The following is a 25,138-nucleotide window of genomic DNA, read 5'->3' as shown; positions in this document are numbered from 1 at the left end:
GCTTTAGTCTATTGGTTTGTTTTCTGTTATTTCCCCTTCTTATCCTAAGTAAATTCTCTTTATATAAAAAGTATTTTACCTAACTTATAGATGTCTATAATTTTTAATAACATCCAGATGACTAGAGAATAGTAATTATAAACTTTTATTTACATAAAAATGATGCCGGGAGCTTATTGAAAATATGTGCTTTTCACATAGGTTCTGATTCTGTGTGTCTGGGGTCAGGTCCAGAAACATGCATTTTAAATGACACCTCAGAGGATTCTAAAGTAGGTAATCCAATGACAATACTTTCAGAATACTTGCTTCTGATAAGTAAAAATGAGATTATGTACTGCATATCTATCCTGTGCTTAGTGGGGGATACAGAGGTGTAAAATAACTAAGTTCTTTTCCTCTTGGTGTTTTCAACTTTCAAGGGAGAAAGAGCATATATGATATGTGATGACAGGCACTGTGACTGATGTAGATAATCTAAAGAAGGGAGGCATCACTTCTGGCCAGATTATCATGAATGCCTTCATCAAAAATAGATGTTGAGCTGGGAGTTGAAGAAAACATTGATTTCAACAAGATAGGAAAAAAACAGATTTCAAGATGTTGGAACATGAGGGTCAAGAAAGCCTAACAACTTTTAGGGGATCAGTATGGAATGATGTCTGAACTAAAAAAATGAATCTGTGTAGGAACATGGTAGGACTTATGCCTGGAAAGATAGCTAGGAGTTAGACTGAGAAGAGTCTCAAACTTGGACTCTGTTCTTGGGTGCTGAGTGCTTGGTTCTTCAAATGTGCCAATAAGATGAAAATGGTGGTTTTTAAAACTATTTTTTAATTGAGGTAAGATTGGTTTATAACATTATATAAGTTTCAGGTGTACACCAGTATAATTTGACATGTATATACCACATTGTGCTCACCACCAACAGTGTAGTTTCCATCCATCACCACACAATTGACCACCTTTACTCCCTTCACCCCCACTTAAATCCCCCCTTCTGGTAACCACTGACCTGTTGTCTGCCTCTGAGTTTGTTCTTTTATTTTTTGTTTTGTTCTTGTATTTATTATGAGTGAAATCTGTATTTGTCTTTTTCCATCAGACTTAGTTCACTTAGCATAATACTCTCAAAGTCCATCCGTGCTGTTGCAAATGGCAGGTTTTCATTTTTTTATGGATGTGTAGCATTCCATTGTATATAATGCCACATCTTTATCCATTTATCTCTCAACAGACATTTAGGTTGTCTCCATATCTATTGTAAATAAAACTGCAATGAACATAGGTGTACGTGTATATTCAAATTAGTGTTTTTATATTCTTCGGATAAATAACCAGAAGTAGAATAGCTGGATCATATGGTAGTTCTATTCTTAATTTTTTGAGGAATTCCCATACTGCTTTCCATAGTGGCTGTACTAATTCACGTTCCTACCAACAATGCACAAGGGCTCCCTTTTCTCCATATATTCTCCAGCACTTGTTTCTTGTCTTTATTATTAGTAGTAGTAGTATTGATTTTTAGAGAGAGAAAGGAAAGACACATCGATTTGTTGTTCCATTTATTTATGCACTCATTGGTTGATTCTTGTATGTGCAGTGACCTAGGACCGAACCTGCAACAGTGGTATATCGGATGATGTTCTAACAAACTGAGTTACCCGGCCAGGGTTTGTTTCTTGTCTTTTTGATGATAGCCATTTTAACAGGTGTGAAATGATATGTCATTGTGGTTTTGATTTGCATTTCTCTAGTAATTAGTGATATTGAACATCTTTTTATGTGCCTGTTGGCCATCCGTATGTCTTCTTTGGAAAAATGAAAAGCGGCACTTTTAAAGATTGACTTGGCCATGAGGTTGAAAGCCCTGAACTGTTTGGTGGTCGGTTGTGTAAACTGTAAAGAAGTCCTGGTCTGAACATTTGTGAAGATACATTCTACACGGGCTGGAAACTGACTGGATAACAGAAAGGTGTCAAAGATGCTGCTGAGGTTTCAACCTCCTTGACTGGGAGGACTGTGTACAATTTCACCACTCGGAATCTGAGGAAGGAAATATTTTAAGGTAGTAATTTAGTTCTAGATCTAGAATCCAACTTCCTACCCAATGTTGGAATCTTCTGTACATATGTATCAGGTAATTTGCTTAAATACATGGCAGCTATTTTAATTATGAAGAAGGGTAAAGGTCTGGAGTTTACCAGAAAGGAATGAAGATTTGGGAGGACCAGCACAAAATTGCCAAGTCAAAGGGAGACAGACTGTTCAGTTCACTTATTTACTTTCATTTTCTAGGCTTAAATTTAGGCTTAATGATTTTGATACTCTTCTTACTCCACAAGTGTTTAACTATATTTATGTAAATGACAAGCCGATTTCTGAATTTCGTTTAGTACTTTCTGTACTTTGGGTAATGAGGATCTTATAACAGGGTAGAGCGAGAACAATTGGTTCTCTTTGTGTTACTTCTCATATAACACTCACTTATTTTTATTAAGCATCATTATATGGAAAACACTGCACTAAAAACTAGATGACCTATACCTGTCTAGACGGACTCTCCAAGGAAAAGATCTCAGTAAGAGTAAATGGCAAGCCCCAAATCCACGAACCACTGATGGGTAAATTTGTACTCTTTCTGTCCTAGTTGAAAGTCTTTGGCTGAACAAGGGGTGAAAATCAGAGGAATACTGAGATGACATAAGAAACCTCTTCTTGGAGGGTGTAGATCTGGCGAAATCTTTGTAGTAAAGACCAGATTGCCCAAGCCTGGCGAGAGAATAGTTTTGGGGAACTGCTGTACCCGAGCAACTCGAAAGCTAGCTACAAATTCACTTTGCACCTACCAATTACGCGGCTTAAGGTCAGCGAGGCTCCAAGGCCCGCCCAGGAGTCCAGTACCTCACTCCGATTGGAGGAGCTCACTACCTTGCCTTCCCCGGTCTCCTTTGCCAGCTCCTTTGCCCACACTGCTGGTTCCCCACCCTCTCTTTGCCACGCCTCTCTTCAGTGATGTAACACTGGGCGCTTTTTCCCGCCCCAACGCTCAAGTTCCTCACCAGTCGCTTCAGTTTCTCATTGGCCAGCAGAAAGAGGGAATGGAAAGGGCATGCTATTTTGCTCTCTAAACTAGCCCCTCTAAGTTTTCTGGTCTTCTCATAAGCTGTCAGGAGAGCAACTAGCGCAGGGAGCTGTCGCGCAAGCGTACAAACACGCCCACTGGTGGAGGGCCATTTCCCCTTCCAAGAAAATTTATTGCGCCGTTGTGACGCAAGCGGCGCTCTGCTCGCCGTCTTCACTTACGATTGGTTGTAACCGAAGTCCGTCACACAACCACGCCCCATTCCTCTACCAAATCTCTCAGCTTGAACCACCTTCCAAGAGGCCACGGCTCACCGCGTTACTGCCGCTTAGCTCTGCGATTGGCCGAAGGAGCTGGCATGCTTTCCCACCCACTACTCCCTCCCGAGTATTCCGAGAGGCTGGCGGAACCCCGCGGAAGTTGTCAATCACCTCCCTTCCCACCCTTCGGGAGGCCCCGCCCAGGGGCCCCACGCCCCGGCGCGCGCGCACGCGCGCACACACGCTCCCCCCTTGCGCGTCCCCACCACCTTCTCAAGTTGTAGCGGACGCTCGCTGGGGGTTCTGTGTGGGCGGCGGAAGGGCGCGTGGGGGAGGGGGGCCGGACAGCTCCGCGCTGCGAGGAGCGCGAGTGTGCGCGCCCAGAGCCCGGGCGGCGGGTCACCGCCACGGGAGATGAGGGGGCCGCGCTGACAGGGAAGAGCGGGCACCGCAGCGGTGGCTCGGAAGGGACCCGCGATGGCAGCGCCTCGGGAGGAGGCTCCAGGGAGGGCGGGCTGCGCTGGCAGCGGACACTGAAGTGCTGGCCGGCTGGCCGGCGACCTGGCCTGAAGGGACGAGGGGCGCGCTCCGCGTCCGCACGCCCTCGCCTCAGTTGTCCCAACTTCAGGCTCCCTTCCACCCGCCCTCGGCGCCGGGAGTCAACAACTTCTTTGCCCGCCTCCGCCCCCGCCCTTGCCGCCGCCAGCCCCGGGAGCCCGCCGCGCGGCGGGGACCAGGAACCTCCGGCGCTGCGATGCGGCCGTGAGGCGTTGGCGGGCCGCGAGGAGCAGCTCCGCGGCGCCCGGGAGCGGGAAGGCGGTGTGGCCGGGGGCACGGGGCGACCTCCGCCTCCTCCCGCCGCCGCCCGTTCCGTGCAAGCAGCAGCCGGAGCTGCCAAGCGCCAGGGCCGCGGAGATGTCGTCGCCGCCGCCGCCGCCGGCGGCGGGGGCTGCCAGCGCCGCCATCTCGGCCTCGGAGAAAGTGGACGGCTTCACCCGGAAATCGGTGCGCAAGGCGCTGAGGCAGAAGCGCTCCCAGGGCTCGTCGCAGTTCCGCAGCCAGGGCAGCCAGGCAGAGCTGCACCCCCTGCCCCAGCTGAAGGGTAAGCAGCCCGGGGGAGCGCCCGGCGGGCCGTTTCCTCCCGGGGCGCCTGCCCGGCGGGGCTGGCAGCGCGGGGCGTGCTCTCCACCGTGCCTGGCGCCCCCGCCCCGATTCCAACAGGTTTGCCGGTGCGAGTCGCAGCCTGGCTTCTCGCCGATCGCCCCGAGCTCTTCCCACCCGGGGAGAGCCGTGCAGCCCTCCCCACCTGCGCGCTCGCTCACCTGCCCTCGTAGCTGGAGCTCTCCCAGGGCGTCCCGCGGGGCGGGCTGGCTCTCCCGGCCTAACCTTCCGACCTCCACGTCCCGGGACCCACCTCTGCGGACGCTCTCGTCCCGTCCTCTACTTTCCCATTACAAGCGCCCGAACCACCCTCTCCCTCCCTCCATCCTTCCCATTGATTGTTCCTAAGAGTCCTGCAGACCCGGGAGCCTAATGCAGACAACGGCTAAGGGTCCTCGGGCCTTTGGATAGATTTAGAAAGAAAGAGCCTAAAAGTCTGGCCTTAAGTCAGTGTCTTATGAACTGGGTCGTTAGGTTTAAATGTTAGCGTCTGGCCCAGAGACCCGGCTGACTGAATGTGCGTTGAGAAGACACAAGCGGTAGGTTGGAAGCCGGGCAAAGGGGTAGATAGTGCTGCGTGCGGGACGGGACGAGCACTTAGTCCGCCGGGCCGTGAGTGATTCCGGGGACTTGGGCGGTTTGGACCGTAATTCAGATTGGTATCCGTGCCTTATGCCTTGCAGGACAACTTGGCTCACTTACTTTTTCCACTAAGTTTAGAGGCTTTTAAATAAATTGTTTCCTGATCTTCTAGTTTAATCTTTATGAATGACTACCTTTTAATTTTATTTTAATGTCTCCGTTTTTTTATGAGATCGAAGTCATCATGGAACAAAGTGATAATACTCCTAGACATTTAAAACAGATTTTCGACGAAAGACACCTAATAGAAATCTAGATCATCTGTTGTGCAATATCAGGAAATTAAAGTATTTACTAAAATAGATAAATGTTCAGCAGATTTTTCAATCCATTTATCCTCTTCAAGGCCAATCTGGTTCTGATTTGTCTTTGGGGCTATGAATACAGTCTTAGTTTGGCTAGGAGTCTAAAGAAAACCCCAGATCAAATCACAGTTGACCTACATACAATAGCTCTGGAACCCCATTCAGATCCTACATGGCCCTGCCTCTTGGGGTGCTTCTAAATCAAGAGCATCCTATGGCCAGACTCCAACTGGCTTTTTAAAGGTTTTATTTAAGATATGTGTTGCCTGTGTTATTGCATTTATCACTTGCTTTTTCGCATACAAAAGTTGTTGAACTTGATACATTGTAGTCAGTGGTAAACCACAATGGTAGGCATTACCATTTAATTCTTGAGTGATGTCATAGCTATAAAAGTATCATCTTACCTATTAGGATGTTGACTTGCTACTCATGGATTTTAAGTCTGAATTACAACATAGTTACACGTATATTGTTGATTTTTTCATTGTCGAATTATTGGCGAGCTCTCCTTCCCAGGAGCATGCCTGCACCTTTGCTTTCCCTCCCTCCTCCTCTTCCCCCTCAGGTGTGTATCTCCTACTGTAAGGGACCCCCGGGGCAGGCAGCAGCAGGTGGTCCCCAGCTAACCCCCTGAACCTGTTCCCAAGGCCCCTTTTTCTCTAACTTTCCAGAGAGCCAAAGCAGCCCTGGCTAGGCTCATTTCTTTCCTATAACGTTTTCGAGAGCCAAAGCAATCCTGTGTAGGCTGTCTTCCTATTTAGGCTGTCTTCTGTTGCTTCTTCTGTTCTAAGGCCTTCCTTGTTTCACTCTCCCCAGCTTTAATAAAATACTCTTAAAGTAAAAATAAATTGTTGAATTATTTTTACAATTTGAAGGCTTAATGCTAGCAGTTTTCTTTTGTATTTATTTAATTTGCTTTTTAGTAAGGTATTGTGGTTCTGGTATTGTCTTTATTAATATATTTACTTTACTACAACTAATTGAATATTAAACATGGTTGATTCAAGCCAGGAGATGCAGTTTTAATACAGTTTGTTTTTAAAAGCCTGGCAAAAACAAGCAAAGTCAGTAATTATCTAAGTTATATGGTATCTAGTTTAACAAGTTGAAGGTGACACTGAATGTTGTATTTGTAGTATTTTGGTCACTAGTAGAGAAAACAAGAAAAGTGGAACTTTAGATTAATTCTATATATTTTGCATGAAAATATAATTTATGCAAATATGATTGAGGAAATTGAGATTCTTACCTGGGTTTCCCCTAATAGGAAAAATACTTTTACTCCAGATGCCAAAATTAAAAGTGATTTTTAAAAAATTCAGTTGCTTCACTCAGTACTTTGGTAGTATTATTGATACCACAGTATCGTGTGCTTTTTCTACTACTATCGTGTAGTTTTTTCCATTTGTGGCCATAACAAAAACCAGTGGAAGGTCCTTTAGTATATGTATGAAAGAATTTTTTTCCTGCTCTGAAATATAATCTTACGATGGAGCGATTTAGATATCTGTGGGCATCCAAGATCTTTCAAATGTTTTTACCAACCTGCTTATGTTACATATTGTCCACATGGATCTAAACAGGAAAGGTGCCTATTTTCCTCAAAGCCTGCTATGCGTAAGAATTAACCAAAAATTTTTTTCCATTTATTAGTAGTTTGTGCTAAATCATTTAGTAAGTGTGCTGCAGGATTTTAATGGTGAAAATGGTCAGAGTAAATTCTCTGTTTCGCTATAGAAAATATTTAAAAATAAGCCTTGTTAAAATTTTTTTTTAAATGAGAAACTCATATGAGTCCTGAAAATTAAACTATTATATTGTATAGCTTAAATGTTTTTTTCAAAACACTTTTTAAGTTTCTTATATTCTATAAGCTCCTCTGAGAACAAGGTAGTAGAAAACAAAAGTAGGAGCATCTTAATCATTTTTTCTGTATTTAAATTTATGTTAATATAGGACTTAATTTTCTACATTAAATTGGTAACCAACAGGAAACATTAAATGTTTTATTTATTTATTTATTTGTTATTTTACATTTTTTTCCATTGGTTGAATGAGAGAGAAAGAGCAAAAAAGCATCAACTCATGCCACTTAGTTGTTCCATTTAGTTGTGTGTTCATTGATTGCTTTTCATTGTACATGTCCTGACCGGGGATTCAACCCACGTCCTTGGAGCGCAGGGAGGATGCTTTATCTGGTGAGCCACCTGTTTAGGGCCAGTTAGGAAACTTTTAACTTTTAAAAAATCTGTGGTCTACAGTAGGAAGTTTTTCAATATGTTTAACCTATTTTAAGTCTGAAGGGTTGGTTTGATAAAGTAGTACATTTATAGAATACAGAATAGCATTTACTAATTATTTTGCTTTTTTGTTGTTATTATAACTCTTCACAAGTGAAACAGTCCAAAGGTATGTAAGTCTTCATCCCTCGTATTTCTTGTTTTATTACATCTACTAAGGTTTCACACCTACTGTTGTGTGACAATCCACAGCTCAGTGCATTTTTACAAATATTGTATTTCACTGGGTCATACTGGTAACTCTGTATAAGACAAATATAATTCCTATTTTATCCATGAGAAAATTGAGCCTTAACTTAGTTTCAGGCCTGTAATTATTTATCTGGAAAGTGTTGCAACTGACACTGGTACCCAGGTTAAATGATTTTAGTATTGTTGCTGTTAACCAATTTTTTAAAAATCTGAAGCAGTATAATCGAAAGAGTTGGGTCATTGGGGTCAGTCCTGAGTCACAGGCAAATTTTTAATCTTTCTGAATTGTTTTTCTTATCTGTAAAATGGGGATAATACCTTCTATCTCCCCAGGATTGTGGGGATTAAGTGAAATAATGTAATTAAAGTGCCTAAAAATAGGCAGTAAAAGAATGTTAGCTTCTATTCTCTTTAATGTTTGAAAACCCAGATTAAAAATATTTTTTAAGTGAAGGGTTCACATAAATAGTAAACTTTTGTAGTGTACTCACAGTATGATTTCATTTATAATCAGTTTTCAGATATGATTTATATGAAGTGAAGCTGTAACATTTTTCAGCATAAGTATGGAAGTGGGGTAGAGTTGGACTCTTTAAAATATTGAAAAAGTTTTTACCAAGCAGAGAAATGGAATTAACCAGTAGAAGTGTGTAGATGTGTATTTCTCATAAGAGACAGCCAGTAAATAACAACTGAATGAAGCTGCTTTTGAGAGTGAGGTCGCCTTCAAATGAGGTGAAGAATGGGGTCCCACTGTAATTTTGGAGGCCAGTAACAGTGGTGTTGGTTTAAAGTGCCTTGTTTATTACTCTTAAGGAGAAAAAATCCCCCTCCCTTAAATTATGTGGTCTTTTAGGGTAACTGGGACAAGAACATTGATATGATCTGAAGTTTCATAACTATCTTAACTATTTTGTCAGGGGAAAACACTACAAACTCAACATTTAAGTTTTATAGATCTTCTCAAAGTTAATATCCATCTAAGCCCCAAATCTCTTTTTGTAATCCAAGTGACACTAAATGAAAGTTGAAATTCATCTGAATGTTAAAGTTTGTTTACAAAAAAGGAGGTAACATGTTAGGACTATTTTCTGGAAGTAATGCCATATTTCTCCTGGAAGACTTATTTTGTAATTTCTTAAAAATTTTTTGGGATACTCTTCTTAGAAAAATTGACATAGTGTCCATTGCAGGTTTTCACATGAAGGAAAGGCATTTTTGTCTAATTTAGTATCTTCAGAATTCCTATTTAGGGTCAGATTTCTTTCCCCCAGTTTTATTACATCCTCTTATTCTTAATTGAATTTTGATTATTTTTGGAAATGTCTAATTGAATAAAGTGATAATATAATAAAATGTATTTATTAAAATAGTGTGGTCATTAAGATAGAGCACCACCTGTAAATAAATAGCTGACTTGAGTTGTCTTTCTACATCATTGATGACTCAGTTGCTTTGGGCTATTTGTTTAGCCCCTTTGAACTCCACCTTAATCCTTGTTACTGGTAAGAATAACATTTTCCCTTGATAAAATTACAAAGATGAATTAGCACTTTGGGTTTCAAACCTTGCTTTACACTCGGAGAGCTTTAAAAAAATTGTTTACCCTTGAGAGATTCTAAATTAATTGGCCTAAAGTAAAATCCAGGCATTCGTGTTTTTAAAAGCTCCTAGGGTGATTCTACTGTGCAGCCAGGGCTGAGAATCACTAGTTTAGCATTATCTATTGATTTAGTTTATTAATTAAGACTTTGTTCTTTTCTCTCTCGTATTAATAGCTCATTTCCCACCTTATCAACATTTCCTTTTCTCACCTCACTTCCCGCTATTTACTTTTCACTCTTAACTTTGCTGCCCCCTGTGGCTGATCAGCTGCTTTCTGAAGTGGTTAGTGCTGTCCAAGATTCTTGAGTTTTTAGGTATGATGAAATGATTCTGTTGGCTTTTGCTGTAGTTATTATCATAATTAAAACTCAGCTATTATCACTTGATACTAGGTGGTCAGTTTTTCTTTGTGTTTTTTTGGAGCTGTGGCTGAGCTGTCGAGTAAAAGTAAGAATATATGATAGGTTCACCTCATTTTAATACCATTATATAGGGTAGTATGATGATTCCAGTCGCTTTGGAGTATAAAACTGGTATTTGCTATATGCTCAAAGCATTGTTCTGACTCTTGAAGATCTAAAACTACTATTACTACTGTGTTGAATATTAGGTATTAAATGTACTATTCTTGAATTTAGCTGTTTTGGGACATGCCTTGTATTTACTTAGGATTAAGAAATGTTTTTCTCCAGAGTGTTTTCACTACTATCATCTTGATCTTGACCACAGCTTTTTATCAAGGGTAGAACATCAAAGATCCGGGGCCACTTATATTCCATGCATATCCCAATTTTGTCTTTGGCCTTTCTGCTAACAAGTTTGAATAATACCTGTACTTGTTTATTGTTTTGAGCCAGCGTTTAGTTGTTAATGTAGTGATGTGTTCTCTCTCCAGAATAAGGTCGTAAAATTTCTGTGAAAGAAGTCATCTGTAGGTTGCGAGTTTGATCCCCAGTCGGCACACACACAAAAAAAGTCATCTGTGTTTTCACAGGCCATGTTACAAAGCACTGTATTCTATGCTATGCATAATAAACTGGTCATGTAGACTGAATCACTGTTTTGATAAAGGTTGTCTTCTGGCCCTCCTCCCTTCACTACCTCCTCCTCTTCCCAAGTATTGATTGTGCTTCTTTCAGTGGTGTTGGTGCTCCTACCAGCAGGATGGTCTGTTTTGTTGTGTTAATATATTTGTGCCTAAATCTGGTTCAAGATTTTAAAGTAAATCAATTCTGGAATTTAATTGCAATTAAAACAGGAATTGCTTGCTTTTCTATTTGTACTTTGCAAATGATTGGTTTAAGTGACATGTAACATTATTAATAGATTTCTTGCTAGGAAAGGTATTGGGTAAGGTTTGTGTGGAAAAGTAATAGTAATGGGTTGACTCCCAGATATGGACATGTTTATATAAACATTGAATACATTGACTTAATTAGTTTGCAGTAATTTCTAAATTTGAAGTTCAATCTTTATTTGTAAGGATGTCTTTGAAGGAGATGAAAGGAGCAGATTTCAAATATATAATTTTAGTGCATTATTATGTAACAAGGAACCTAAACACTTCGCTGAAAGAATTTTACAAGACAGACTAGGTTTATGCAAAATAAATTCTACTTATCTGAGCAGGTTATTGACTAGTAAGCAACTTCAGACCTACTTATGTTTGTCTTTTTTAATTTTTCCTTAAAGGAATTTTTTAATCTAGGCTTTTGGAGTGAGTAATGATGAATTTTCAAAATCCTGCAATTTTGATCTGACTTCCAAAAGAAATCTATTATGATTTTTTAGGGATTGGAGTGGGGGCATTTTGCTGAATGTGATAGGCTCCCATGATAAAATTCAGAGAACGTATTTCTAACTTCAATCCTGAAAGCAAGAAATTTCTTGGGAACGTACTCCTCCTACTGGAATGGTGATGGTAATTGCTCCTACTATAACCTTACTGTGATTTATATCTACTGGAGCCCTTCAGTGCTGCATGGAACCACAGAAGTCATTGTAGTTTAACCTTTTGTTCTAAATTGATTTCACTCTTGTTCCACATTAATAGTTATCTTGTTATTTCATCAGTGAAGCTTTCTTTTAGATATGGAGGGAAGCTTTCTTTAAACTTTTTTTAAGCTCTTAAATATTCTCTCAGATTTTGCTTAATGAACAAACTTAATAGCTAAAAAGACTAAATATCTGAAACAAGAACTTTTTTTTTTTTTTTTTTAATTTTTAAATAAATTTTTATTAATGGCAATGGGATGACATTAATAAATCAGGGTACATATATTCAAAGAAAACATGTCTAGGTTATTTTGTCATTAAATTATGTTGCATACCCCTCGCCCAAAGTCAGATTGTCCTTCGCCACCCTCTATCTAGTTCTCTGTGCCCCTCCCCCTCCCCCTAACTCTCCCCCTGTCCTCCCTCCCACCACCCCTGGTAACCACCACACTCTTGTCCATGCCTCTTAGTCTCATTTTTATGTTCCACCAATGTATGGAATCATGTAGTTCTTGTTTTTTTCTGATTTACTTATTTCACTCCTTATAATGTTATCAAGATCCCACCATTTTGCTGTAAATGATCTGATGTCATCGTTTCTTATGGCTGAGTAGTATTCCATAGTGTATATGTGCCACATCTTCTTTATCCAGTCTTCTATTGAAGGGCTTTTTGGTTGTTTCCATGTCTTGGCCACTGTGAACAGTGCTGCAATGAACATGGGGCTACATGTGTCTTCACGTATCAATGTTTCTGAGGTTTTGGGGTATATACCCAGTAGAGGGATTGCTGGGTCATAAGGTAGTTCTATTTTCAGTTTTTTGAGGAACCACCATACTTTCCTCCATAATGGTTGTACTACTTTACAGTCCCACCAACAGTGAATGAGGGTTCCTTTTTCTCCACAGCCTCTCCAACATTTGCTATTACCCGTCTTGTTGATCATAGCTAATCTAACAGGGGTGAGGTGGTATCTCATTGTAGTTTTGATTTGCATTTCCCTAATAACTAATGAAGCTGAGCATTTTTTCATATATCTGTTGGCCATTTGTATCTCTTCCTGGGAGAAGTGTCTATTTATGTCTTCTTCCCATTTTTTTATTGGATTGTTTGAAACAAGAACTTTTTAATGACTAAACTTAGAACTTGTAGCTCAGGAATACTAAATCTTAAATTTGTATTTTGTTTTATTCCAAAAATGGACAGAACTTTCCGGTAGACCTTATACATACTTTCACTGTTTAATTGGTTTTGACTTTTTTCCCCACACTCATTGGTAAAGATTATTCTAGAACTGTAGCTATTATTAGAAGTTGATGATTATTTGAACTCATTAATCCCATGCCTTAAATTGATAAAGTAAAAGAGATGAGATAGTCTGTGTTATAAATTCTGAATTTTAATTTAGCAAAACTGGGGGAGGGTTAACATTTTTCAGATAGACTTTTCTAGAGATAAACATCTGTTGAAGTCATAAGTAAAATAAGATACAACTTCTGTAAGATTATGTATCTGTGCCTGACCAGGCGATGGCGCAGTGGATAGAGCCTCGGACTGGGATGTTGAGGACCGAGGTTCAAGACCCTGAGGTCACCAGCTTGAGCACGGGCTCATCTGGTTTGAGCAAAATCTCACCAGCTTGGACCCAAGGTTGCTGGCTCGAGCAAGGGGTCACTCGGGCTGCTGAAGGCCCATGGTCAAGGCACATATGAGAAAGTAATCAATGAACAACTAAGGAGCCGCAACGAAAAACTGATGATTGATACTTCTCATCTCTCTCCATTCCTGTCTGTCTATCCCTCTCTCTGACTCTCTCTGTCTCTGTAAAAAAAAAAAAAAAAAAAAAAAATGTATCTGCCTTTTAAGAAAACTTGCACTGTCTTTTTTTCTTTTAATTGGCCCCTGGAAAAAATTTTTTTTGTCTGTTGTGAAACTAGATGTATAAATTTGCTTTCAAAATCTAGTACAGAAATATTTTCTTCTCTTTGGTGCCCACAGTCGTTAAAATTTAGGCGAACCATTGTAGAGATTAAAACTTAGTAAAGGGAGTAAAATGATTATATTTTCTTCTGAAATTAGGAGATTCTAGTTTAGTGGAGAATATAGATATGAAAGCAGGCAGTTTAAATTAGTGTAGTAAGTGTTCTAAGAGCAGTAAGAGGCTAGGGGAGCATTTAAGGAACCCAACCCAGTTTTGGTATGTGAGGTTAGAGATCAGGGAAAGTTTCCTGGAGAAAGTTAAAGGTAAACCAAAAGCTAAAAGACAGATTTGGTCTAAGACCCTGGTCGGCAAACTGTGGCTCGTGAGCCACATGCGACTCTTTTGCCCCTTGAGTGTGGCTCTTCCACAAAATACCACGTACGGGCACTACCTCCATAAGGAATGTACCTACCTATATAGTTTAAGTTTAAAAAATTTGGCTCTCAAAAGAAATTTCAATCGTTGTACTGTTGATATTTGGCTCAGCTGACTAATGAGTTTGCCGACCACTGGTCCACCTAAAGGATAGGGTGTGCAGCCACAGAGGTAAGTAAGTGAGCATAGCATATTTTGGGAACTGCCAGCAGTCTATGGGACGGTGATACAGAGTCTTATAATAGGGAACTGGCTAGAGAAGAGACTGGAGCAACAATTAGGAGATAGGTTATACTCTTGATTCTTCATACTGTGTTTATTCCTAACAGTTGTATGAAGAGGGTACAGAGAAATGGGAATGAAGAACATTAGTTAGGATGCTGGCACAGTAATCCAAACGAGATGAAGGAGACCTTGCCTAAGTAGGGACAGAGTGGTATCACAGGCAGGCCTTGGTGAGAGGGAAGAATCAATGATGATATGTTTCCAACTTGGGCAGTTAAAGCGTATGATAGCAATTTTACTGAAAGGGGAAAAGAGGAAAATCAGACAGGAGGAAATAATACTTCATTGTTGGAATGTTGAAATGCCTGTGGGAAACGGAAGTGAAGTTGTCTATTATGAAGTTCGATATTTGGGTCTGGAGCTATATAGAAAGACCTGTGCTAGAGATAATTTGGTATTCTTTAGATTGAAGGTGGCATTTGAAGCAATGCAAATACAAAGCAACTGCCTACTGAAAAATGTATAGAATGAGAGGATACTAAGGAATACCGTTATTCAGATGTTGATCAAAGGAAAAGGAAGAGAGACAGCTTGCCACCAGGCAAGAGAGACAGCTTGAATGGAGGCAAAGGAAGACAGGAGAGAGTAGAGTCAAGGCAGTCTCAAGGGAAGAGAATCTTTTTAAAAATGGGGATCTGGGCTAGTAACAATGAAAAAAAGCTGTTGACAAGTCAAATATATAAGAACTGAAAAGTTTCCATGGGTTTGATAGTCTTCAGGCAGCATGGGTGACTTGAGAGGCATTTTAGAGAATTAATAGCCTTGAAATTTCTGTAAGGTGAGGAGTGAATGGAAATTGTGAAAGCCAAGTCAGTAAGTATGGACATCTATTTCAGGAAACTTGACATTAAAAAAAATACATCACTCTAGCTGTGTGGAGAATGGATTGTAACAGAACAGGATTTTTTAGAGGAGGGCCTATTAGGAAGTTATTTATTTTATTGTTTTTAAATGTTTATTTTTTATTTTAGAGAAGAAAGGAGAGAGACAGAGATAGGAATATTGCTCTGTCCCTGTATGTGCCCTGGCCAGGGATCAAATTGGCAACCTCTGTGCTTCAGGATATGCTCTAGCCAACTGAGCTATCCAGCTGGAGGTTATTTTAATAAGCTAGGTGAGACACAGTATGGCTTAGGCTAGGGTAGTAGCAGTAGAGAATGAGAAAAGGAGATGTATTTAAGGTATATCTTAGATAGGACTTCTTAATGAACTGTTTGGGGGAGGAAATAGAGAAGGAAAGACAGGAAACAGGATATTCACACGTGTTTTAGTGTGGACCACTGGGCAGGTTGATCTACCAGCAACTACTGAGAAGGGAAAAATTAGAGATGGAACCAGATGTAAAGTCCAGAGTTGCATTTTGGAAATTTCAAATTTGAGATGTTTTTTGGAAACCCACATATAAATGTCAAATAGACTTTCGGATGTATGAGTCACTGAGTGCCCATTTGGTAGTTTCTGTGACTTCTAAACATGAACTACAAGATTTTTGAGTATAAGAAAATATCCATAGTTTGGGATGTTGGCCACTTGCTCTTCTGGCCAAATTGGGAGAATGTATTCCCTATTCAGTGGAATATCTTGTGCACACCAGATGGTGTATGTGTGAGAGGGACCACAAAATATGTTGGGACAAGTGCATGAGTAAGTTTAGAGTTATTTAATTGATGCTTTTCATCTCTCTCCCTTCCTGTAAGTTAAGAGCTCCAGGACCTGAGATCTGTATTTTCTGCCTTGGCATTTAAGTAGTCAGTGCTTGGTTTTAATGTTTATTAAATGAAATAATGAAGCAAAAGCTATTCAGTTGATTTATAGAAAAACACCATGTTGTGCCATGCAATAATTCACAATTCTATAATGATTTATAACTAAGTAATGTTTACATATACTGTAGACCTAAACTTAGCATTTTGATGAAGAAACCAAAACAGGTAGGTTTTATTTTTGTGCAAGTCATTTATAACTCAATATCTTGATTGGTTATTAATTCTTCCTCCATAATATTAAATTGCAGATGTGTATTGCCTGCACTAAAGCAAAATTAGCACTATGTTTTCTAACAGTGCAAAGGAGAACTATCTGTAATTGAAAACCTTATCAAAGTACTGATTTCTTTTAAGTACTGGGCAAGTAGGCCAGTATTGAAAATAGGGTTTTTTAAAAAATAATTTTTAAGGCAGTGGATCTTTAATTCTTAAATTCTTCTGATATAAACATGCTTTATTGATCTTTGAGATCTCTCAGCACAATTTCTCCATTTTTAAGTAATGTAAAAGTTTTATTGGAAACATTTGTCTTATGAATGCATACTAAGAAATGAGGTGAATTAACTTTTAATCCAGTGGTAGTCAACCTGGTCCCTACCACCCACTAGTGGGCGTTCCAGCTTTCATGGTGGGCTGTAGTGGAGCAACCAAAGTATAAATAAAAAGATAGATTTAACTATAATAAGTTGTTTTATAAAGATTTATTCTGCAAAACTTAGTGAAAATCTGAAATAAAGTACTTGGTAAGTAGTTATTATTATATGTTTTAATTTGCTGTAACTCTGCTTTATAAATTTTATTAAGTAAAGTTACTTCCCTACTTTATAAATTACCATTACTGTGGAACCGGTGGGCGGTTAGAAAATTTTACTAAACTAACAGAGATACAAAAGTGGATTGTAGGTATAAAAAGGTTGACTACCCCTGTTTTAATCACTCAGAACATTTGTGTCAGAGCTAGATTTATTATTTGGAGTGGCTACACAGTTTAAGTTATAATCTGTGGTTAACAGTTTTAAGGAATTATGGAATATGAAGACTTGATCAGACTATTTTTGTTTCTCTTTTGGAAATGATAGGTGTATTTCAGTCCTCCTTTATACAAGCTATTTATACAGTTTTTTTGGGGAAAAAGCCAAAAACAAAAACCAACTATGGCCATGTTAGCCTGACCAGGCGGTGGTACAGTGTTACAGAGTATCGCCTGGGATGCTGAGGACCCAGGTTCAAAACCCCAAGGTCACCAGCTTGAGCACCAGCTCATCCGGCTTGAGCACTGGGTTGCTAGCTTGAGTATGGGATCATAGACATTACCCCATGGTTGCTAGCTTGAGCCCAAAGGTTGCTGGCTTGAGCAAGGGGTTGCTGGCTTGTGCAAGAGGTCCCTGGCTTGGCTGGAAACCCCTAGTCAAGGCATATATGAGAAAGCAGTCAGTGAACAACTAAGGTGCCACAACAAAGAATGGAGGCTTCTCATCTCTCTCCATTCCTGTTTGTCCCTGTCTGTCCATCTCTCTATTGCTAAAAACAAACAAACAAAAACTATGGCCATGTTAGCGTAGCATGGTCTTTCTGATCATTATTTTCCAATTCAAGGGCAGAAAATAAATTAGGTCAAGATGACTGAGACTTGAGTATAGAAGTCAGTTGGGCTAATTCTTTTATCACTTGACTGTATTCTGCTAAAACCGCCAGAAAAATTGAAATTAGACATGTCATCTATTGAAGTAGTTTTTAGTTTTCCACATACATTTCTGTTTCCAGTGAATGAATCAACCTAAATTTGAATCCAAAGTGGAAATGTAGTATCAACTGTAACAATGAAGTACTTTTCAGCTAGGGTGCATTTGAATTTCAGTCAGACTGTCTTCATTGGGAAAGTTCAGTCGTTAATGTAGGAAAGGTAAAAATAACTCAGCTTTTTCCTAGCTACCAAATATCCAGACACTGGTTTTAGTATTTCATATATTTGGATATTCTGTTTTTAATTTGGACCTAGGTGACCTTACACATAACATATGTTTTGTTTTGTTTTTTAATTTTATTTATTCATTTTAGAGAGGGGAGAGAGAGAGAGAAAGAGAGAGGGAGAGAGGGAGAGAGGAGAGAGAGAGAGACGGGGGGGAGGAGCTAGAGACATCAACTCCCATATGTGCCTTGACCAGGCAAGCCCAGGGTTTCGAACCGGCGACCTCAGCATTTCCAGGTCGACGCTTTATCCACTGCGCCACTACAGGTCAGGCTCAACATATGTTTTTAAGATCTATAAAAGTAAGTTCTGTGGAATAGGAATTACTATTTTAGGATACAATACTTGCTGTGAGTCATGAGTTAGTCTGTTTTCATGGTTTTCTAAAATAAACTCATTTAAAGACTATACACTGAGAAATGTCATATACTTCATTATCCTATTTCACTTATAATGGCTTATTATTAATTGTAAAAACTTACAGATTCACTGTAAAAAACAAGTCAAAAAAGAATCTTACAAAGATGGAAAATAAAAATCCCCAGCCAGAGGAAATTTCTCTTAAAATTTTGAGTATCTTCCTGTATTTTTCCATCAGTGGGATCATATAATATATGCTGTTCTGTAAACTTACTGTTTTTACATTACTAGGATATTATAAATAGCATATTTCTGAAATAAATTAAAATTAATTTAGAATTGTTTCTGAATAAAGTTTTTTTCTGGAAATACTGAATCAAATAATTTTAAACCTTGATTATAAATATTCCTTATATTAAAAGGAGGGGAAGTAATTTCTAGGAGTACTAGTATTTCATTTTAGGGGAGTTATAGATGGCTCACTTAGAAAATCCATTTAAAGGAACGTGTCATTTCAGAAAATATCATATACAGTATTTTGTATACTATAATTTCAGGGTTCTTAGATTCTCAACCACTAGTGCTACCTCCTTGAATCCCATCTATGGTCTAGTGGTGGAGGGAAGTGGGGTGTTTGTAGATCTTTGTCCCTGAAAAACCTTATTAGAAGCTTGAAAAACCTTGTTAGAGTATGTACAGTAATCCTTTTCCTTAACATGGTAGCAAGTGTTTCTTAGGAGTTACAGGGAGGAGTAGCTTTAAGATGGAACCCACCTCACAGCCATCAAAACTGAAAATAACTAGAGCCCTCCATTCCATCTATAAAGTTCTGTGTAATATTTCTTGTTCCCTGAACGTCCCAAGTGAAAAACAAAGATCCTTCTGAAAACCTGTTTTATTTAATGAATAGCGGGTTTTATATTCAAATTGAATTAAGCAGATAACACAAATGTTCCATTTATGTTACTTAGAGAGTTTTTCAATATTCTGCTTCCTAATATAACATGCCCCATTAACTAATCTTTATTTCTTGTTATTCTTTTCTACCTTATCAGAAGAGATTTTTAAATACAAAAGATAACACATTTATTTCTTTTGAAATAAAAATTGAACAATGTATTTTAATCATTCTGCAATACAATAGCTGTGGGTGTATTCACATGTGAATGAATAGTAATTTATTAAAGCATGGAAGTACTTACACTCTTGAAAATTTTAGATACTATTCTGGGCATTTTCTTAAGATAGTAATATACATTTTGCCTAGCCTGTGGTAAGACAGTGGATAGAGAGTCAACCTAGGATGCTGAGGTCCCAGGTTCCAAACCCTGAGGTTGCAGGCTTGAGCCCTGGAATCATCAACATGATTTCATGTTCTGGCTTGAAGCCCAAGGTTGCTGGCTTGAGCAAGGGATCACTGGCTCAGCTGGAGGGCCTTGCTCCCGGCACATATGAGAAGCAAGCAATGAACAATTGAAAAAAAAAAAACGGGTGCCACAACTACTAGTTGATGCTTCTCATCTCTCTCCCTTTTTGTCTATCTCTTTCTCTCTCTTGCTAAAAAGAAATATATATAACATTTATGTATTAGATATGCAGGTTATATGAATTCAAATTTCCTAAAATGTGACATCTACAATTTTCCCTACAATTTTCAATTTTAATTAAATCATAGATCCTTAACTGTTATATTTAGTTACAGTGCTGTGAATCATTTGTTAATAAATGTTTCTATTGTTACTTTATAATAGCTTGATCTTTTAAAGTTTCAAATGAAAGCTGATTTTAGATTCTTAGTTATTAATGTTCTAGGGATAATGCCAGAAAAAGCTACATGTCCTATATTCTGTGCCAGCTTCTTAAATTAGAATCTTGGATTGCATCCTCAGCGTGTCACTGTAGTGGTATTGCTGGGTTGCTATGATACAGTGCTTGTTCTGTAATTCGTAGCGTGAATCCTATATGAGATCCTACTTCAGATTCCAAATATGTGAGCAGCAGTAATTGGGAATATGGTATCTTTTTTCCTTTAAGGAAAATTATACCTATAAAACTTACAAATTATGACACCAGGTACTTCAAACTATTTATTCTTAGATGTAAAAAGTATTAACAATGAACAACATGAAATAATTTTGTTATCCTTAAGTTTATTACGTTGACTTTATGAAAATGGACAAGAAGAGAAAGGCTTTATGATAATGACTGTATTAAAATTTCAATGTACTTTTGCTTGGTATTTGACGTCCTGAGATAAATGAATATAGACTAGATTTTTCTGGTAAGATTTGAGACAGTTCCAGCAAAATTACTTTATAAGAGAAAACTCTAAATCAGTGGTAGTCAACCTGGTCCCTACCGCCCACTAGTGGGCGTTCCAGCTTTCATGGTGGGTGGTAGCAGAGCAACCAAATTATAAATAAAAAGATAGATTTAACTATAGTAAGTTGTTTTATAAATATTTATCCTGCCAAACTTAGCAAAAATCTGACATAAAGTACTTGGTAAGTAATTATTATTATATGCTTTAACTTGCTATAACTTTGCTTTATAAATTTTATAAAGTAACTTCCCTACTTTATAAATCATCATTACTGTGCAACCAGTGGGTGGTTAGAAAATTTAACTACTAACAGATACAAAAGTGGGCAGTAGGTATAAAAAGGTTGACTACCCCTGCTCTAAATTATGGTGTGTGTGTGTGTGTGTGTGTGTGTGTGTGAAACAGAAAGAGAGAAGGAGGGACAGACAGACAGGAAGGGAGAGAGATGAGAAGCATCAATTCCTCTCGGCTCCTTTATTGTTCATTGACTGCTTTCTCATATGTGCCTTGACCGGGGGGCTGTAGCAGAGCAGAGTGACCCCTTGCTCAAGTCAGTGACCTTGGGTTTCAAGCCAGCAACCATGGGGTCATCGTGTCTATGATCCCATGCTCAAGCCAGGAACCCTGCACTCAAGCTGGTGACCTCAAGAGTTTTGAACCTGGGTCCTCTGTGTCCCAATCCAATGCTCAATCCACTGTGCCACCGCCTCGTCAGGCCAAATTATCTTTACTGAATTAATTTTTTTTAATTCAGTGAACTCTTAAAACTAACACTACATAGCTGTATTGAAAAAATACTACCTCTTTAGTGTTTTATGTAATGCTTTTTTTTTTTTTTTTTTGTATTTTTTTTCTGAAGCTGGAAACGGGGAGAGACAGTCAGACAGACTCCCGCATGCGCCCGACCGGGATCCACTCGGCACGCCCACCAGGGGGCAACGCTCTTCCCACCAGGGGGCGATGCTCTGCCCCTCCAGGGCGTCGCTCTGTCGCGACCAGAGCCACTCTAGCGCCTGGGGCAGAGGCTAAGGAGCCAGTCCCAGCGCCTGGGCCATCTTTGCTCCAATGGAGCCTTGGCTGCGGGAGGGGAAGAGAGAGACAGAGAAGAAGGAGAGGGGGAGGGGTGGAGAAGCAGATGGGCGCTTCTTCTGTGTGCCTTGGCCGGGGATTGAACCCGGGCCTTCTGCACGCCAGGCCAACGCTCTACCGCCGAGCCAACCGGCCAGGGCCTATGTGATGCTTTTTGAGTTTTCGTTTACATATTTCATGAAGATTTCTATCAAATTTAGTGTTATAAATAAGTATAGGTAGTATAAAGACAAAATAAGGGTATTCTAGGCATGTGTTATGTACATATTTGTGGTGGAATGAAGTTTAAGATTATTGGCTAGTGTCATTTGTTCTTTAGACCTCAGTTGATCTTTTAAATGTTTACTGGCTTTCAGCAGTGTGTTGGATATTTTATATGAAACTATTTTTAACAGTTTTATTGAGATACAGACTTTACATAATTCACCCATTTAAAGTACACAATTCAGTGGCTTTTAGCATTCACAGATAATGTGCAGCTGTCACTATAGTCAATTTTAGAGCATTTTCATTATGGTAAAAAGAAACTGCATATGCCATCACTGTTAACTTCCTATCCCCTCATCCTGTCCCCTCATCCTATTCCCTCATCTTATCCCCTCATCCTGTCCCCTCATCCTATACTCTCATCCCCTCATCCTGTCCCCTCATCCTGTCCCCTCATCCTCCTATACCCTCATCTTATCCCCTCATCCTGTCCCCTCATCCTATACCCTCATCTTATCCCCTCATCCTGTCCCCTCATCCTATACCCTCATCTTATCCCCTCATCCTATACCCTCATCTTATCCCCTCATCCCGTTCCCTCATCCTATACTCTCATCTTATCCCCTCATCCTGTCCCCTCATCCTATACCCTCATCTTATCCCCTCATCCTGTCCCCTCATTCTATACTCTCATCTTATCCCCTCATCCTGTCCCCTCATCCTATACTCTCATCTTATCCCCTCATCCTGTTCCCTCATCCTATACTCTCATCTTATCCCCTCATCCTGTTCCCTCATCCTATACTCTCATCTTATCCCCTCATCCTGTCCCCTCATCTTATCCCCTCATCCTATACCCTCATCTTATCCCCTCATCCTGTCCCCTCATCCTATACCCTCATCTTATCCCCTCATCCTGTCCCCTCATCCTATACCCTCATCTTATCCCCTCATCCTGTCCCCTCATCCTATACCCTCATCTTATCCCCTCATCCTGTCCCCTCATCCTATACTCTCATCTTATCCCCTCATCCTGTTCCCTCATCCTATACTCTCATCTTATCCCCTCATCCTGTCCCCTCATCCTATACTCTCATCCCCTCATCCTGTCCCCTCATCCTGTCCCCTCGTCCTATCCCCTCGTGCTATCCGCTCGTCCTGTCCCCTCATCCTATCCCCTCAACCTATCCCCTCATCTCCAAAAATGACCATGTTTTGGACATTTTGTATGGTTTTTGTTACTGGCTTCTTTTCATTTAGCACAATGTTTTCAAGGTCCATCCATGTTGTAGCATGTGTCTGTATTTTGTTCCTTTTATGGTTGCATATTATTCTTTGTATGGCTTTAGCACCACATTTCACTTGTCCGTTTATCAGTTGATAAGACATTTGGGTTTCTACCTTTTGAGTATTATGAATATTGTTGACATAAACATTTGTGTAAAGTTTTTGTGTGCATGTATGTTTTCATTTCTCTTGGATACCTGGAGTGGAATTGCTGGGTCATATGATAATTCTGTTTAATCGCTTGAGGAACTGCCACACTGTTTTCCACTGTGGTATATCATTTTACATTCCCATCACCAGTTTATGAGGATTCTGATCTCTTCACATCCTCACCAATATTTGTTATTCTGCCTTTTTGAGTATAGACATCGTGCTGGATATGAAATGGTATCTTTTCTGTGGTTATGATTTGCATTTCTCTAATGAATAATGATATCAAGCATCTGGCCAATTCATGTATGTTCCTTGGAGAAATGGCTCTTCAGATCCATTTTCTGTTTTTAATTTTCATTTTATCATTGAATTGTAAGAATTTTTTATAGTCTTGATATAAGCCCCTTTGTCTTTTCACTTTCTTAATAGTGTCCTTTGAGGCTAAATTGTTTTTAATTTTGATAAAAAGTCCAAATTACCTCTTGTTTTTTCTTGAACTTAGGCTTTTGGTGTAATATCTAAGAAACCTTTCCCAAATCTGTGGTCACGAATATTCATCCTTATGTTTTTGTCTAAGAATTTTATAGTTTAGCTCTCACATTTAAGTCTTAGACCCATTTTGAGTTAATATTTGCATGGGATGTGATGTAAGTGATCATATTCATTCTTTGTATGTGGCTATTCAATTGTCACAGCTCCATTTGTTGAAGACTCTGCTTTGCCCGTTAGATGGTCTTGGTACCCTGGTTGAAAATCAGTTAACACATAGTTTTAATTCTGGACTCTCAATTCTGTTTCATTGATTGTATGGTTATTTTTTTTATCAGTACCACAGTATCTTGATTACTGTGCTTTGTATAACATTTTGAAATGTGGGAGTATGAATCTTTGTACTTTGTATTTCTTTTTCAAGATTGCTTTGGCTAGCTCTGACTGGATAGCTTGGTTGGTTAGTGATGTCCAGATACTCAAAGGTTGCCAGTTCAGCCTGACCAGGCGGTGGCACAGTGGATAGAGCGTCGGACTGGGATGCAGAGGACCCAGGTTCGAGATCCTGAGGTCACCAGCTTGAGCGCGGGCTCATCTGGTTTGAGCAAAAAGCCCACCAGCTTGAACCCAAGATCGCTGGCTCGAGCAAGGGGTTACTCGGTTTGCTGAAGGCCCGCGGTCAAGGCACATGTGAGAAGGCAATCAATGAATAACTAAGGTGCTGCAATGCGCAATGAAAAACTAATGATTGATGCTCCTCATCTCTCTTCGTTCCTGTCTCTCTATCCCTCTCTTTGACTCACTCTCTGTCTCTGTAAAAAAATTAATTAATTAATTAATTAATTAAAAAAAAAAAAGGTTGCCGGTTCAGTCCTTGGCTAGGGCACAGAAATAATGTTTCGATGTGTCTCTTTCCCTTCCCGTCTCTAAAGTCAATAAATAAAAATAAAAATAAATTGTTTGGACTATTCTGAGTCCCTTGCAATTGCAAAGGTCAGGTTATTGATTTCAGGTCTTTATTTTTTCTTATATGCTCATTTACAGCTATAAATTTCCCTCTAAATACTGCTTTAGTTTTGTCCCATATATTTTGGTATATTGTGTTACCATTTTCATTTGTCTCAAAGTATTTTCTGGTTTTCTTTTTTCTTTTAATGATTAGTTATTTAGACGTGTCTTTAATTTTCACATATTTGTGAGTTTCCCCAATATTTTTTTACTGTTTTACAACTTCATTTTATTGTGATCAGAGAACGTATTTTGTGTATTTCTATGTTTTTAATATTTTTCCATTGATTGTGAGAGA

The 25,138-nt window shown here is 39.4% G+C and overlaps 1 protein-coding gene across 1 annotated transcript in view; it reads left to right on the top strand.

The window, feature by feature from the left end:
* Positions 1–4,116: 4,116 nt before the first annotated feature.
* Positions 4,117–25,138, top strand: part of PPP2R5A (protein phosphatase 2 regulatory subunit B'alpha) — a 62,103-nt gene continuing 41,081 nt past the window's right edge. Inside the window, exon 1 of the mRNA XM_066361789.1 lies at positions 4,117–4,447. Coding sequence (XP_066217886.1) covers positions 4,261–4,447 — 187 coding nt within the window. The 5' untranslated portion in view covers positions 4,117–4,260. The remainder of the gene's footprint in view (positions 4,448–25,138) is intronic.

The sequence above is a fragment of the Saccopteryx leptura genome, chromosome 2 (genome assembly GCF_036850995.1).
Source record: "Saccopteryx leptura isolate mSacLep1 chromosome 2, mSacLep1_pri_phased_curated, whole genome shotgun sequence".
NCBI classification, from domain to species: domain Eukaryota; kingdom Metazoa; phylum Chordata; class Mammalia; order Chiroptera; family Emballonuridae; genus Saccopteryx; species Saccopteryx leptura.
Note: the sequence above shows the minus strand (reverse complement) of the source record. Positions and strands in the feature narration are given on the sequence as shown.